The sequence below is a fragment of the Xiphophorus maculatus genome, chromosome 21 (assembly GCF_002775205.1).
Source record: "Xiphophorus maculatus strain JP 163 A chromosome 21, X_maculatus-5.0-male, whole genome shotgun sequence".
NCBI lineage: Eukaryota > Metazoa > Chordata > Actinopteri > Cyprinodontiformes > Poeciliidae > Xiphophorus > Xiphophorus maculatus.
In genome coordinates this window covers 4,060,751-4,078,856 of record NC_036463.1, presented here as the reverse complement: position 1 = coordinate 4,078,856, position 18,106 = coordinate 4,060,751, and the positions used below count along the sequence as shown (strand labels likewise).

Here is an 18,106-nt window from a genome sequence, read left to right as displayed (position 1 = left end):
GCTAAAAGAAGTCTCCACAATCCTAAAATTTTTATCTCTTGTTTTTTCTTTTATTTTTCCCCCTTATTTACTCTTCTTTTTCTTCCTTTTTTACATTATTTTTCTTATTTCTTTTTTACATTTTTCATTTGCACAAGTTTAACAAGTAGGTACCACTTTTCTTTTAATTTCTTGAACTTTTCTTTTAACTGCCAAGTCACTTTATTTACCAGATGTTGAATAAACTGAGATTTTACATAAATATCTGAATATTAACTAAAACATAACAAATCGTTCAAATGGGGCTTGTTATATTTTGAAGTCTGTTGATGGATGTGAAGATGACTTGGTTTGGATGGATGGACTGATCAAGAAACTGAAAGATTTATTTTGACTGATGGATGGATGAATGCACAGTAGCTTCATTTCTCCCTCTTTCTGAATTTTTATGGTTTCATATTTAAAGCCTGTCCACAGATATCAACGATAACATCTTTAAAATATAAAATATAATCAATATAAAATAGATTATGATCATTTTTCTGTGTCTTTCTGCGTGGGATTGACCTTGTTTTGTTGCTCCCTTTGTGAATAACCCGCGGCAGTTTGCCGTTTCAGCCACAAGGGGGCACTGTTGCTCTCCCAACAGCTCCTCCACTGACCCAAAAAGAAAAGAAACTAATGGAGACGTGTTAACTCCTCAAAGTGCACAGTCATGATAAGTTTGGAGTGTAAACCTTTCCAATCTAAAGTGTGAAGGTTGTGTCCCTGCTGTGCTTACAGCAGACAGCCATTAGTCCCTGGAGGTCACTTTTCCTCAGCCACAGCGCAGGAGGACGGGGATGAGATCCCGCTCAGTTTGTCTTTCCTGATCGGGATTTTCTTTTACACATGCTGAATTTCTCATCGCTTGTATTTTATTTTATTTTATCTCTAAAGTGTTAGAAAGACAGCGTCTCTACCTGGAAGGAAGCATAGAGGTGCGTGTTTTGACTCCTTAAAATCCCGGAATCTAATTTTTTTTCCTCTCCTCCAGCCTGCTGAAGTAGAGCAGCTCCACTTCCCCAACTTTTCTTCTTTTTTTTTTTTTTCCTCCTCCCGCTTGAGCTGTAAACTGTCCGACATGGCGTCTCTGTACCAGAGATTCAGCGGTCAGATCAACACCAACAAAACCTTCCCCGAACCCCCGGAGGCGAGCCGCCTCCTGGGGCAGGCCGGCGACCCGGGGGACCGGCCGGCGGAGAGCCAGCGAGCCCGGCTCCAGCCGCAGCGCCGCCGCCGCCGCTGCGAGGACGAGGACGTAAGAAACTCCTCCTGGTTGAACCCTGAACGCGTTTCTTTACGTTTCAATCCGGTTTATGGTTCAATATGTCTGATAGACGGAGTCTTTATCGTGACTTTTAAAGGTGAAGTTGTCAAACTACGGTGCATCATCGCATCAATTGGCGGGATTACCTGTCAATGCGTGACGTGTCAGTTACGCGTCAATGCTCGGTCGCTTCATAAAGCTTTTTATTGGCGCGCCAGTGGTAAAACCATATGATTATATAGGTGTAAAATCTGAGTCTGCTTCAGGAATGGAGGTGAAAATCCGGATGAATCCCAACAGGCTGTTGTTTAATCTGCTGATGACCTAGTTTGTTTTCCCCTGCATGCCTAAAATAACAAATATTAAATGTTTTAGCTCATATAAGTGTTTTCCAGAGCTCCGGTTTCTCTAAAAACAGGAAATGTTACAGGAGAGAGAATAATTAGCGCTGTCCAAGGTACTGAAAATCAGGAAAGGTTGTGGAGAACTGAACAGAGATACGAAGACCCTTCACCTTAAAGCAACATGAAGTTCAATAAATATAATACAACTGGATGATTTTAGTTATTTTAAAGATGTTACAGATTCTATTAATTACAATAATGACAAAAAATATTACCTAATAACCTAGTTTTTGTCACTCTCTCTCTATTGTGACTGTTCATGAACTCACTGCTTAGTACAGAAGTGTCCAAAGTGCGGGTTGAGAGCCATTTGTGGCCCTGAGAACAATTTTGTGCGGCCCTTGCCTGAAATTGGTTAGCCAGTTCAGACAGTTGATGCGGATCCACATTTAAAATCAATGTTGGTGACATTTGTACTGATGCCAGGCTGGTCAAAAAAAGATACAATTAAAATCTTAAAATGGAAAATGTAATGTGCAACACAAATTATTCACCAGGGTTTTACTAAAATGGAGACTTGGGCACGGCCATTTGATAAAACAAGACCTTGTGGCTAAAAAGATACAAAAAAGATGAAAAACTTAGCATATGGTTGATAGTTTTTAATCTGGCAAAGCTGCAAAGAGCTGCAGATATCTGACTGCTTTGCATATTTCATTTAAATATTATGCACCTAGTTTGTTTATTTAGCAAGTAAAAATTAAAAATACAATAGTTTTTGTGATTTTAAGTAGAGGTGTGGCCCCTGGAGTAGTTTCAACTTGATATTTTTTGGCCACAACTGGCTTAGGAACAATAATATGCATTTTGGCCACATTTGTAATGCATTTACATAATATTTAGAGATTTTAATACACCACCTAGCTAAATAGTTAGCTAAATTTGCTCTTATTATCACATAGCTATAAGACGAAGCTTCACCTGCTGTTTTCATGTATTAGCTAGAGTTAGCGATAAAGATATATGTATAAAGCTCTCATCAAGCACAATTTGGAAAAATTTAAGATATTTACTGCGATGAAAAGTTCAACGACAATGTCAAAAAGTCCTAATTTGTAATCTTTTATTTTTCCTGTTTGGATGCAAAATGGTGTATAGAAGAATTTAACAGCTGGAGAAAGAAAATAAATCCAGGAGCAGTAGCTCATTGAAACAAGACAGATATACGTCATTAAATGAGAAACTTTCTTTTATTAATGAAATGAGATTCATGTTTTGTTAAAACGAGATTTGTGGTGAAATTAGATTTAAATTTTACTGTTTTAAAGAGCTACTGCTCCTTAATTTCTCTCCCAGGTCAACGCTGTGCTGCTGCCAGAAAAACCTCAGCTAGTAATTAAACGGCAAAAAGTTTACGGTCTGATCTGAATTGTTTAAATGTACACTAGCATTAACACTGCAGCACATCCAGGTAGCACAGGAAGCTAGAAAAGCAGTGCAGTAAAATTCCCAAGCATCACTACTCCAACATAAGCCTAAGACAATCACTTTAAGGGGCTAACATTGCTAGCTGTAGCGCTGCAGTACAGCTAGCCAACATAGGAAGTTAGAAAAACAGCAACTATGATTTTAGACTTAATCTATGATGGATTTTAGTTGTAGTTAGGTTGAATATAATTAATGAAGGTAATTTTACTGAACAAAGTTCCTGAGTCTACTCAAGCGCACCCCTGACTTCCTCTCTTCATTCAAAACTAAATGCTATGTTGCTAGCATGATTTTTTTAAATATTAAGTTTAAGTGACGGTACAAGATATTTAAGAAAAGAGAGGAAGGAAACAAGTTTTTTTTAAACACATCTAGATTTTTAGTGACAAATATAATTTATTATGTTATAAAGGAGGATATCAACAGATGCTATTCTTAAAGATTAAGACCAAAACAACTTCTACGCTAATCCAATCTTGTCAAATGTTTAACATTTAAAAATAACTTTTTATATATATATAAAAACAGCTTTTGTGCCTTTAGAAATCAACTGAACTCTTTGCGAATACAGATTTTGTTTTCAGAGAATCGATTTAGCTTGAAAGCGTAACATCACCATCCGTTTCTGTTTTGGCTTTTTGATTTGACCCGAATATTTCTCAGACGTTTCATGCTGAAACCCAAACGTGAGCTGCTGGTGCCAGCGGCCAGAGGTGCTTTGCTCCAAAGCCGCGTTGAAGGGTGCAGAAGGTAAAACACTGGTTGAGGTGTGCATGAATTTAACATGAGGTTGATTTATTGACCGGCGGTCTCGCCTTTGTGTTTGTTGGTGCAGAGAACTTCAACATGATCTGAGATCAATACAAACCGAGATGTATAATCCATGCGGGTCAGCTTAGAAGTGTGATTTGGAGCTGGGTGGTGCTGCAGTACAAAGAGTGTTTTTTTGTTGTTTTTTGAAGATGCCTGTTTGTGCAGCGCTGATCACAGGATGCATTCATGATGCTAAAATCCAGTAGTGAGTTTGTTTGTGGTTTAGAGGGGCTTTAATCAATGAGCTTTGCATTCGCAGGTCTGTGATCCGGGTCAAAGCTTGGGCTTCTTCCCACTTTTTAGGCCTTAATGAGGCTGGACCCAGGTGACATTTCCACTGTGCTGTGTGAGTGAGAACCGCAGCCCACTGGGATAAAGAGCCCGTCTGTGGAGACGGTCGAATGGGATTCTGCACGTCGTTTCTCATCGTTTTTGATCAGCTGCTAAAAGGTCACTGTGAGTTCAGATCGAGACGGAGCAGGTTGAAGTTCTGGATTGGTTTACTGAAAGATCCAGAGCTGCTCTGCTAGGCGAGATTTGGACTTCGTTCACACTGAAGCCTGAAGTGACCCAATTATGACCTGTTTCGGATCTTTTCATGACAGTCTGAACAACACAGATCAGATTTTTTCGAATCCGGTCCAGACTACTTGGATATGTGGTCATAAATCTGATGCGTATCTGATGTTTTTAAATGTTAACCTGAGTCTGTACGGCGCTGGTGGCATTCATTCGACCTAAACGCCATTGATACTCAACTAACTTCACTATTCTGCATCCTGATATGCGTAACAAAAACAACAAACATGGCGAACGATAATGAGGATTAAATTGCTAATATGCTGATTCCAGTCGAACAACAACTTTAAAATCGTAAGATATGCTCCACCATTAGCATCCATGTTTACTTCCGCAAATACTGAGCATTTCTTCTTCTTGTTGGCGGTTGGCAATCAACGTATTTATGTGCATTACTGCCACCTACTGGAGTGGAGTGTCGACCAGGAAACTGTGTGCACTTTCTTCTTCTCTTTAATGGCGGTTGGCAAAACACAAAGCATGCCCTCTGCAGCGCATGCGGGACACTTTCAGGACATTTGCAGTTCACCCTGGAGATCACATACAAGTAATTTATATTTGGAAATCTTAGCGAAAATAAAACAGAAATCCGATTTGGGTCACTTCAGGGTACAGTGTGAACCCAGCATTAGAGTAAAGCGAGTAAAAAACCCCTGTGAGGTTTTAGGATAATTAAAATACATTTTTTAAATTATTTTTCTTTGCATGGTTTTAGGATTAATATCAGAAGAGAGCAGTGTTTTGGTTTGTGGCAACAGTAGGTATAAGCAGAAAATAGCAGTAGCTATGTTTTTATTAAAATTATTCTGACGATTAATTGGATAAAAAAATTAGCACATTCTGCATTTTTTTCCTTTTAACCACATCTTCGTTTTTTAAACAATATCAGAAATACACTAAAAGATGCAAATACAGAAGTGATTCCTTTCTTAAATAAGAAAATCAACATTTTATTGCCTAAAATGCAACACAGCACATTTGTAGCAAAAGAGGAATTTATAGCTAAAAGGAAAATACTTTTAACATCAACATGTGAAAATCTTAACATCAGTACAGTGTAGAACTGAACTGTTTACTATTTTTGGATTAAACAATTAATAATTGGATAGAAAAGGAGCTTGACTGGAGACAATTTATTGAATTTGAATCCGGTGAAGCTAAAAATACAACCCTTAAGGAGTTCTGGGTAGAAAATATTTACAGACAAAAGTGTTTGTTTTTTTTATCTTGAATGCAATTTTGACTTAATTATTTTTCTGACAGCATTGTTCTTCAATCAAATTGCCTTTTTCAGTCTGTATACTCTATTTAGAGATTATTTGGATCCATTCTCATCACAACAACACAGTCCCTAACATCTTGTAATGTTATTTATTTGAAATATATAAAATGCATGAGATGTTGCGACAGTAGGAACTTCAGAATGAAGCATATAACGCCAGAAACAACAAACAAAAGGAAACTATTTTAACATTAACCAAGCCAGCTGCACAATCTGATGTATAATCAAAACCTCATGACACCAAAACTGAAGGAACGTCTGTCTTAAAACACTCCGTTGTTTTTTTAGCACTGTGTGTGTTGTCCTCAATGTTATCTATTTTATGAAGAACCATTTATTCATAAAATGTTTCCCTGTTGTATGTTGCCTGTTGTAATGGAAGTTGAGTTTTTTTGGGTTTGTTTTTTAGCTTTTCTGATATTATTAACAAGCTTCTCCCAGTTGTTAACCACCTTGTTGTTATGGTTACGGATCGTAACGAATGACCCGAAGTACAAAACTCTTTTCAGCTGCATAGCGTCCAAAACCAGAGAGAGTTATTGTCCAAAAAAAGTAATTTTTCTGCCAGAAATGGAAGAATTCATGTTTTTTTTAAAAGGAAAAAATGAGAATAAAAGCAACAGAAATGTTCCTCTCTTTTTCTTAAAAGAATTACAATGAAAGACTGTGAAAGTTTATGTGTTTCTTCAATAAACACATGAACTTTCACATGTAAAACACTGTAGCTTCTCTGAGGTTAGTAAAAATCAGATAAAGATTTAATCCCTACATCAATATTCCCTAAATCAACATTTAACGAGGAAAGATGTGGCGGTGATGGAAAGCAGTCGTCAATAATAATGGCTGGCATCTCTCGGTGTAACTTTTTACAAGGTAAGAAGACTAACGTTCATTTACTTTATAAGTAAGTGTGATTAGAAAGGTATCAAATATCGCATTGTGGACAAAGTACGCATCTAACCGTAACCATGGAGACAGTGCCGCACCGTCATGTAGCCTAGCATGTATGGAAAAAACTGGTTAGCATCTCATCTTTTGTACGTTTTTAATGCTGCTCCGGTTTAAGAGGAAACGCCGTTTATGACATGGAGACATACTGTAAGTCATGCGGTGTGAATTCAGGTAAACTCTTTAATTTAATCAACATGTCAGGAGGGAGGAGGTACGGGTCGGTTTCTAAGCTGGCTGTTTCCAACTGTTGTAAACACCGCCGTCTATGAGCCCCAACCAGGTGTGTTACGTTCACAGACAAATTAGCTCGACTCTAACAAGTAGAACCACGAATAAACTGGAAAAAACAACTTTTGGAAAACAATTTCAGTCGCTCTGTTCAATACTCCCGTCTCACACTTCCTACGTCCATCATGGCGCCTTGAATGATTTAGTGTCGTAGTTGCAAAAGGTCCATAAACAAATTTGCAACCTATTTCTTCTGCTTTTGTTGAGAAAATAAAGTAAAAGGGATCATATGTCAGGAGATAAACATAAGACTGTTTATTGATTATTTCTTGTAGTAAACTGAAGTTTATTCTCCGCTCATCTTCAAGGACATGTCTGCATTAATTTTTTTGTTGCACATTTAAACCAGCTGCTGCTTTTAGTCGTTTTGATCACAGATGTGATGTTTTAGCTGCAGTAAAAGTGGAGAATTACATCGTTATCATATCAGGTGTGTTGGTTGTATTTATGATCATGTAATAAGTTGCTGCTTAGTGCCGTTTGATGAATTAAACAAACCAGACAGATGAGTTTTTCTCTCTCATTATCGCCTCTGTTGATCCTTTGTTGGCGTAATCCCTGTCTGCCGATACGTCTGATAGCGATCTCAGGCTGAAATCCGCTTTGATTGTCATTCCAGGCTGGTGGAACAACTCATTAAGTTTTAATCAAACACCTCTTTATGTGGATTTATCATCATGACATCCAGAAAAAAAATGTTTTCCTCATTTCCCAACTTTTGATTTAAAAGTAACATAATGTGAAGCTGGTGGTTTTGCAGAGACATTTAAAACAAGCACAGGACACGAGGAGATCTTTACTCTGCAGAAAAGCCTCCCGGTCCCCGCGGCGTGATTTCCGTTGTCTCCACAGAGGCGTTGGAACAGGAAGCGGTTCCGTTTCCTCGTGTTTGTGTCGTCTCCGATGGGCAGCGCCATAACGAGACTCGGGAGGGATACGGCCCAGAATCGCACCTTGAACGCAAGAGGAGATGAGATTTGTCATTTTGAGTTCTCTCTCTCTTTCGGTGTGTGTGTGTGTACGTGTGTGTGCTGCCTAACGATGGCTTTGCTCCCAGTCTTTGCATTAAGAAAAATAAATGGAGCAAAATCAAAAGAGGAGATTAAGATAAACTCTCGCTTTGAGAAGCAGTTTGCAGTTTTTCATTATAGTTTTCAGCATGTTTGATAGTTTTTCTGAGTTATTATTTAAATAAATATTCTCTAGTTTTTGTTTAGTTTTTAATAGAGTTAGTAGTTGTTTTATTTTTGATTGAAAATGCATTAATGTTTTTGAATTCTGCACCTAAAAATGAACTAAAGTATTGCATTGTGATTAGGTATGTATTGATTAGTCGCCATTTTGCGGACTAGCGTAGCAGCCAGGAGGAATATGGATCGCTGTAATTTGCTGAGAATTGTGGGGAGGAAGGGAAGAAAAGAAAAATATATTTCATATGAGTTAAAAAAAATATAATACATAGATTCACAAACACAAAAATTAAGGATATTATCTATGATTTAATGTTTTAGTTAGTTTTGTAAATGCACAGTTTTATTTTTTTTCCCTATTAGTTAAATTTTTTAAATTTCAATTAATGAAAATGTTTCAGTTTTTGTCAAATTTAGTTAACTAAAACAACTAACTAAAACTTGGCTCACACAAACAGAGCAGATGTTTTTCATTTTATTTTGGGGTTTGAATTATGAGCTGGACAAGTTAATAAGCAACACAATGTCAGATTCTGGGTTTATCTGAAAAATAATAAACATGGCGGACTGTTAAACAAAACACTTCATATAAAGTTTTTTTATGGGCTTTTCAGCCATTTTTTTAACCGAGTCAGCAGATAGTGGGTTTATTTTCTTGAATGTTATGTCATAAATAAGTCATGAGAATCGGTTTTTCAGCCCAGATATTGCTTCATACCAGAATGTTTTTCCAGTTCATTGCTGAAAAATTCACTCCTCCTCTGTGAAGGCCTGCCTGTGGTGCTGTGGGACCGAATGAAACCTGCATGCAGAACTTCTCTGTGGTTCCTGAAGGTGATTCAGATGTTGGGAGGGATCCGGCCGCATGCTAATAAATGGAGCAGGTTTCACATTCAGGCTGTCTGCAGCGTCTTTCCCTGAGCTGGAAGACGGAAACGGAGACAGGCGACATTTTGTTCTCCACCTGATCTGTTGAATAAAACGCTGCTGAACAGAATAGACAGGCGTGTTACCGCTAAAGCTATACGTCGTTCTTTTTTTCTGCAAACAAGAAGATTAACATTGCTGTTAGGAACATCCACAGAGACAGCTTTCTGCTTGAACTGATGTGTTCAGCACCAGTTCAGGATCGGCGACAAAAAGCTTCAAACGTTTGAGCAAATGTAAACAGCAGAGTCAGGATCTGTGAGGCTCGTTTTGTAAATCTGTTCTTGTTATTTCCAGCACTGTTGGAAAGACTCAGAATAAACCAGATATGGAGGAGAAAGTCTCCATTCAGTGCAACCTGGAGCAACTGTTCTTACAACTTGATGGTTTATCAAACATTTATTTTTCAGCAACCTCAAATTTAAATTATCAGCAAAACTACAACTAAAACCTACGACAACGTATTTGTAGTAGATAGAAACAAGGGACAAAATTTCTGCCGAAAATGTCAGAAATCTTCTAGAAAAAAACAAGGTGTTTTTGAGTTTGAAAAGTTGCATAAATCCAAAAGTTAAATGTTTTCGACTTTTAAAGCTTCCAAAAATGTCAAGTTTTTTTTTCTAGAAAATTTAAGACATTAGTCCCAAAATCTGAGTGTTTTTTAGTCTTTTAGGTCTCAGAAACTGCAAACTTTTTTAGGTTAATCTCAAAATTCCAGTTTTGTGATGTAAATTTACTCTTTTTTCTAACTTTTTCTCACAAGTTTTATTGGTTTTTCATTCTCTAGACTTTTTCTCACTATAAACCTGGAGCAGTAAGGCATAAACTATCCAAACATTTATTTATTGTAAGAAATGTTGTCGCTTATCGCATGTTTTCCCGGTATTGTGCACCCTACATTCGGCCAAATATTTCAGTTTTAGTTTCATCAGGTTTAGAAATGACCTTTTCTCTCATGTGATTCAATTAATTAAATTTATAATTTAACATTGAAGAAGAAGGATATATTTTTTCACTTAATGCTAGGTGGATTGGATAGATTTTTTTCCTCTTAATAAAAGTTTTCTGGCTAATGTTAAAATTTGTTTAATCTGAAACATTTAGTTGTGACCAAAAAAGGTTCAACAGTTGAATCCGCTGAGGTGAAAAATACTTTTTCTTAGGTCTATATGTAAGTTTATGTCTTTGCATAACACCATTCTATATCGTAATGGGTGCAATAAAATAGTTTATTTGTGGATTTATTGCAGAATTGCCCTTTGAGAGCTTCAGAATTTTAAAATCACATAGCTTTAGACTCAAACTGCTGAAATAAACAGTTTTTTTTTGCTGTTCCTGCAGCAGAAAAGCAGAAATCTGGACATGGATTAAGCCTGATAAGCTGAAAACCAGCCGGTTCTGGTCACATGCCAAGCATCTGTTGTGTCCTTACAGAATTTGATGCTATTACGATACTTTAACCAGCCGCTGTGTTTGCCTGCAAACAAAAGTATTTACTCTTTGTATCCTGGTCCCAATGAACTGGTCCTAATTAGTTCAGCGTAATGAGCTGCTGCTGCTGCTCGTCTAATTCTATCTGATTACAGAAACAGAATTCGCCTTGTTTTGTGTTAATTGGTAAATACTCTGAGCAATCAATAACGGCGCTGGGAGGATAGAGTCGTCAGCCTTCGCTCTTGATTCGACGTGACATCTGGAAATGTTGCACATCTGATGCGAGTTAGCGGTGATGAAATCCTGTCAGATTCCTCCAGGAGAAATAAAAGAGGAAGGATGAAAAATGTACGACTTGGACTCGCTTAGAAAGCCTCACCTGTCCGTCGCTGACAATGTCTCACCATCACTGGTGTTAGGAGGCTTTCTGGCTTCCAGCTCCAGATTTCTCATCCAGCTAATTTCTCCCTCATCCAAGTATCCCCAAACACTTCCTGACAAACAAACATGACACACAGGCACATGCTCTGTTTCCCCCCACATGATGAATTATGCAGCCAGCGGCGTGACAAAGTAGTGCTATGGTTTATTTATATAAAAAAAGCTTTAGTGGTCTCAACCAGGTGCACATAGTGGGGGGTGCAGGTAAGCCAGCAGTGATGCAGCAGAAAATAGACTGCAGAGGCAATAATATAATGATGGCCAATCAGGTGATACCGTAGTCTTACAGCTGCTGGGAGGAAGGATCTGTGAGAACGTTGTCTAGCGCAACAAGGACGCAGAAGTCCATCACTGAAAAGACTTTATCAAACTATAAATAAATAGATAAATTGATACATTTCTCACTGAAAATATTATTCTAAAAGTATCAGCTTCATTTGAACTGCATACTGGGCCCACATGTTTATTCCAAAAGGCCGAAAACGGCAATCAGGCAACACTTTGGTCTACAATATCATATATTTTCATATATTTCAGTTTAAATCACCAGTAAATGAACAGGAGGCTACATGAGTCGATAACATTCAAACAAAACAATGACAGAACTTTATTAGCTCCTTGTTACAACTTCCAAAATAGGAATAATAGCCTTTATTAAAGCTCTCTGCCTCCCTGCTTTGTTATAAACAGAAGCGCTGGGGCTCAGTGGATGCACTCCAGACTATAGATATTTCTGAAAACAGGCCATTCATCAATAACAAGGTGGCATCATGTGTCTCACTGACGTCTGCGACTCTCCCAACTCGTGCTGCTAGTCCTCTCTGCGTTGGCGCTTCCAGTCTGGCAGCTAGCTGACGATAACAGATGGCGGGCATTAATAACTTCATCTCAGCGTAAAATGAATTCATATCCGGCCTCTTCACGAGCCGTTTTCACCGCGAGGAGAGGCAGGCAACAGGAAGGGGAGGGAGGGGACAAATTGAAGTCTGTTTTTTCTTCATGTTTTTAGGCAAAACTCCTCTCCCTTTATCCGTCACGCGTCGCCACATTATGCAAGCGGAGGCTTTAAGAGCTGCACAGCCTCACTTTTATGGGTCAGAAATCCAGAGTGCTGATTTAGTTATTATTAATGACTGTACCTGGAACAAAACGGGGACAAGCCAAACTTTAAAGATCAAAAATAAAACAGGTTTATGTGGAAAGGCATCTTGAAAAGGTTTGGTCGTGTTTGCTCATTCAGCATCCCGTCTGCTTCAGGTGTGCATCAGCCTGTTTGCAGATGTGGTCAACATGCATATTGATGTGTTTTTAATGTCAGAACGGATGTTCAGCTCGGATTGATTCGATTTGACGTAAATTACAGCATGCTGCAGGCGAGCCAAGCATATGGAGCTTAGAAAACAGAACGATTCTGCTTTTATAGCTTCCCTTGACAGATGCTCGTCTTTAATATCTATGAAATTGCTCAGAAAACCTTATGTGCATTCCAGCGTGTCGGTGTCTCCAAGACAAACCCAAATCGGTTGAAGTGCTCCTCGTGCGCCTCTAGAGGCTGTCCTTCTCCTGCTGCACGGTGAGCCCCTCTTAAAGTCGAGGGTTGAATCATATATCGTCCTGAAAGGAGGGTCTGCTGGGACTCGAGGCCAGTCATACAAAGTGAGGTTAAATCAATGATACAGAGGATGAGGGATGATGAAAGGAAAGAGCCGAGACAGAGGAACAGGGAGGCGGGAAGAGGCCGGACACTGAACGATTTTCGCCTTAAAGGCGAAAGGGGCCAGCAGAGGGAGGCTCCTGATCAAAACCGGAGCGGATAATTCGGCTGCGCGTAATTATAATGAACGATAAAATGTTCAGGAGATAAAGGAAGACGTGACCCAGCACTTTGATACAGCAGTGACCTGGTAAATTCAACTAAACTTAACCAAATGAAGATGGGAATATGTATGATCATATCAGCACTCGAGCTGTTATTGATCCTCCCTTCATGGATTTTTGTACAGAGGAAAAGGAATATTTGTTACGGCTGCAGTTACAACTCACTATCTCATCCTAATGATACATTAGTAGAAAGGTTTGCCTGCAGTTATCAATATAAAGGAAAAAAATCTGGAAGTGAAAGTGTCTAATTCTCTGACATGCTTCTGGGTTTGAGTCCTGCATGAAGTTTGCATGTTCATGCATGGGTTCTCTCTGGGTACTCCAGTTTCCTCCCTCAGTCCACAAACATGACTGTTGGGTTAACTAGTGTTTCTAAATTGTCATTAGGTGTGTGTCTCTGTGTGTGTGGACTGAAGCCTGGTCCCCACAAGGGAAACGTTTTTGGGTCAGGGGTTAGATTTGGGACTAAGGTGTGAATTGAGTTTTGGGTAGGGTTAAAGTTAGGTATGTTCGGGTTACGATAAGGTTTAGGCTGTAGAAATGAATTGAAGTCAATGGAAAGTGTGTGTGCGCGTGTGTGTGGTTATTTGACCTGTCCAGTTTGTACCCTGCCTCTCGCCCAATGATAAATGGATATAGAAGATGGAGGTTTGGTTTTCAAAGGCTATAATTAATGACAAAAGCGACATTTCTCTCTATGCAGTTATCTTATTTTATAAAAGTTTTAGTCAATATCGTGACGTTTTTCAGTTTTCATCAGCCGAGTTTAGCTTGAAGACAAAAAATATTTAATTGGCTCAACTTGTAGGCTGCTCATAAAACTGGAAGTTTGCTTCTTGTAATTAGATTTACTTTTAATTGGATTGAATTCAACTCTTAGCTGGATTTGATGAGCAGTGGAGGACTAGATGCTGCCTTAAGATAGCGATGTCCTGTGTGAACTGCAAACGACCTAAACGTGTCCTGTAGAGGGCGCAGTAATGTCAGGAGAGGTGTGAATGCGTCATCGAACTCTGAGGACCAAAAAGACAAACTCTGGTCTCAGTTCAGCTGAAGTGAACTCTGGCACATTTCGAATGCATATGTGAATCCCAAGTGGACCACAGACTGCTCCAAAAGCAGGAAAGGAACTTTAGCTCATTGCATTCTGGGTAAATGCAACCTAAACAAACACGCAAGAGAAAGAAATGGTTTTTTACCAAAGACAAAAGAGAAATCCTACAATTGCTAAAATCTCACGCCACTTCCGTTTTGTTTACATTTCGTCAAAAAGGAAATTGTGTTCACTGTATTCTTCTGAGTTTTTTGTCGTTTTCTTCAATGGTTCTTATTGCAGTGCCCCCACAGGCGAGGAGGGGAACAGGTCTTTCAAAGGGTTTGGTTTGTTTAACACAGTGCAGTGTGAAAGTGAAGCAAACATTGCAATCAAACCGAGTCTACCAGACTATCAGGAGAGAAAACACCCTTAGTCTACCTTGAAGAAGCTAAAGTAAAACACCTATTTTCATTTTTTATGAACAGTCAACAGTAAGTCTGAACAGATCAATGGAAATGCAGCAATCTATGATAGATTTTTTTAGTTCAAGCTCTAGCTGACTCAACTTCACACTGAGAGGTACGTCAGCAGCAGAAACACTAGAAAGTCACTAAAATAGTTGGTTCAGTTCAGTGGGAGGAATAAATCGCACAATCATGTCTGAATCGGTGTAACTTTTCAAAATTGGATCCTATGATAAACGAGAACTGAATACAGCTTCAATTACAAGCTCATTCAATGCTTTGGTATGCTTGGGTTTGACTTGTGATGGAGAAAAGGCAATAACTTGCACAGTAATCTGCAGTCATTATGTATTTAAGTGTCTCAATAGATAAAGGCGAGTCTGGCTGTAAAGGGCTTTTTACTCTGGATGATGTAAATCCTGTCCATTTAACAGTCACTTGCTTACCCCGCAAAGAGCCAGAAAGGTACACTTCCCTGTACTACAGCTTCAGGAAATGAGATTCACATTGACAGCTGCGTTTTAGTGCAGAGGCTCAGATAATGTTGCACAAGTCAAAGTGCATTACTAGAAGTAACGTCTCCTGCATCCTGCAGAAATGGATCCAGTCTTGGTAATTGATGTTTTTTTAACAAGTTCTTCCTTTGCGCTCTCAGGCACTCTTATAAATAAGGATAAATAAATGGAAATATGAAAATTGTTTAAATGTATGCGATTAATTGGTGTATTGTTTATTGTGACATGCCCAGTTGTAACGCGTGCAGAATGTAGAGTGGCATTGTGCTGCTGGAATAACCAGGACCGACTAACAGATAATCGTTAGTAAAACAACGTAAAAACACAAAGTCTTACAAAGATGAAACCAGTGCCTTTTAAAAAAATCAGAACTACAAAACTATTTACTTAAACTAAGCTTCTATAGATAGGACAAAGTTAGATTTGTCTTATTTCAAATGTGCTAAGATAGTTGCAAAAATGTTTGGTAAGATTTTGTTTTTGCAGGTAACATGTACAGTCCTTTTCTGCTTTGGCTCAGAGGAGACAACATCCGTGATTTTCAAAAATAACTTGAATTGTACGTTGAGAAACTTTTTGAAGTGGTCAACCTTCCCCCATCCTTTCAGTCATGACCTGTTTCCAGTTAACCTGTTCTCCTGTGGAACAGTCCAAACAAATGTTTTATGAGCATTCCTCAACTTTTCCAGTCTGCTGTCCCTGAGGGAATATTTGCAAAAAATGTAATAAAGTTTATCTGTTTTACATTAAATGTCTTGTCTTTTGAGGGTATTCCATTGAGTGTAGAATGAAAATTAAGTTTTTATTTGTTTATCACCACATCCCAATTTCATCGGAATTGTGGAAACAGTTTTAGTACTTAATTTTATTTTAATGAAATATTACAAGCTTGCAGGAAGGAAATATGTGAATATGTTTTTAAGTAAACCTCTTTTTAATTAGTCAAAAAGCTGGCTAATTTCCAGATTTCATCATTAATTTCCAACCAGAGCAGCCTTGGTTTTGCTTTGACTCTGTGGTGATCTGCAGGGTGTTAAAGAAGAGTGGGAGGTCAGAGACTGAGGTTTGATGGTTTCTGTTATTTGAGAGAGCAGAGATTATTCTCAGCTCTCTAATTAGAAAAGGCAACAATGTTTTCAGACAACATAAAGCTTTTTTTTTTTAGACCTCAGAGAATTCATTAGGCCAGAGATCTTCCTGCAACATGACCACTCAAATCCAGACTTTCCATTTTATTGCAGATATCAACATCTGGCTCAAATGATTTGAGGTGAGTAAAGGAAAAATATGATGATGGAGACAAAAGCTTCATTTAGGCAAACAGCCTCAATCTGTAAATCTGCCACTGTTACAAATTTTGACGGACGGAAATTATTGAGATAAACAATAATGTTGGTTTTGAAACCATTTTCAAGGAATATAGTCATAATAGCATAACAATGCAAGTTCGCTCTCTCAAAGACTAATAAACCAAAGGCAATTTAATTATCCAAAAGAAAACAAAAAAACAATAAACAATGAGGAAATAAAAATGCAACTGAAGCCGTAAATGGATTATGAAGTCTCTCTCTAAACAAAATTGAACTTCAAAAAATATTAATTATCAGAAAGGAAGTTATCAGCTCATTTTAATTGATCATGCATCTTTTTTTTTCTTTTTTTTTACGTATGTCAAGTTTTAATTTATTTACAATTTAATTGAAATATTGGACATTAAATTGGGATTTATTTGAAATACTTTAGAGCATTTATTTGCTTTATATCATTGAAATTACCAATTGTATTTATTATTACTGAAGATTAATTATGTCTTAAAATAATAAATATTAAATAATTTTCTGCTAGTTTCAGAACGCCATGACCGAGGGGCCCATCTAAGACTATTCTGCCCCGGGCCCAGAAGAATCTGTCAGCTTCCCTGCACATATGCACAACAGAAAATCTGCATTTCTCTGCAGCTTTATTTTTGTTCTTTCTTTCAAACTTTGCTTTTACTCTTCAATAAATCCTCCTGGTTCTCTCTGGCTTTTAACGGCACCTAACATCAATTACTGAAATCTTTGGGAGGGAGTAATGCGTTTATCTTTGACGCCAGAGCGGAGAACTGGGCTGCAGTTTCATGTTTCGGATAAGAGGTGGGCTGGGAGAATGAAATGTTGGGGCTAAAATGTGAGGCTCACATTCAGCTGTAATAATGGTGCAAGGCTTTCGCTAAACAAAACGTTGACATGTCGCGTTTTAACGGTCATTGTAGAAGAATGGAAAATGGCCAAGGAGGAGAAATGGAGTTATAATTCATATTATCTAAATATGCAAGCAGCATTTTATTTATTTGACCTCCTTGATTTTCTTTCTTTACATTATACTTACTGTATTCAACTTTTCACCTTTTTTGTGTTTTTTTTTTTATTCTAAAAACATGTGGCATAAAACTGAGATTGGGTCATTAGGTTTATTATTAGCTATTAGAAATTTAAACAGAACTGGAAATAACATCACAGAATCACCAACATGAAGAACTGTGATTTTCACCAAATTAAAAGACAATTTTTTTTCTCACTTTCTGAAGTTAAATCAAACCTAACTTCTTGTTTCAGGTCAGTTATAATTACCAATCCGTTATTTATTTATTTTTTTTGTAGAGTAATTGTTCTTCGTTGCTGTGTGGCATTTTATCCCACGTTGGTACTTAAACGTTTCACCGCTGACAATAACACCATCTTACATCTTCAGCAACGTTTTTAGAAGCTCTTTCACTTTTGTTGTTTAAATAACGTTAAATACTTTTGGAGTAACGTTCCACATGTAAAACACTTCCGCTCGTGTTCTTCCCAGGCAACAATCCAATATAATTTACACATGTGAATTGCATCTAAAAGGGATGCAATTCATCCCGAAATGTTTTTCACATATTACCATGTGATATTAAATAAAAATGAGATAAAATGTGTGGGAGAATACACCACAGTAGGTCTACCTGCTAAGATTTGCTTTTTCGTCCGCCTGCCATATTGGATTTAAAAATGTTCTTGCACTTGCAGTGGATGACCAGTAGTTGGCAGTGTATTGTATGACGCACTAGTCAGTGGTATGTGTGCATTTATAACATAAAAATCTACAAGAAACACAAGAAAATGGCTTCTAGTTGGAAAAACCTTTCACATGTGGAACATTTCCTTGATTGT

The 18,106-nt window shown here is 37.9% G+C and overlaps 1 protein-coding gene across 4 annotated transcripts in view; it reads left to right on the top strand.

Annotated features, from left to right (window-relative positions):
* dpp6 (dipeptidyl peptidase like 6) overlaps nt 1–18,106 on the top strand; it is a 301,131-nt gene that overhangs the window by 101,299 nt on the left and 181,726 nt on the right. Inside the window, exon 1 of one of the 4 annotated variants that reach the window (XM_023326525.1) lies at nt 816–1,279. The exons of the other annotated variants lie outside the window; for them this stretch is intronic. Within the exon in view, the coding sequence (XP_023182293.1) occupies nt 1,103–1,279 (177 nt within the window). The 5' untranslated portion in view covers nt 816–1,102. Of the gene's footprint in view, nt 1–815; nt 1,280–18,106 lie in introns of those variants that run through there. 4 annotated transcript variants of the gene reach the window in all.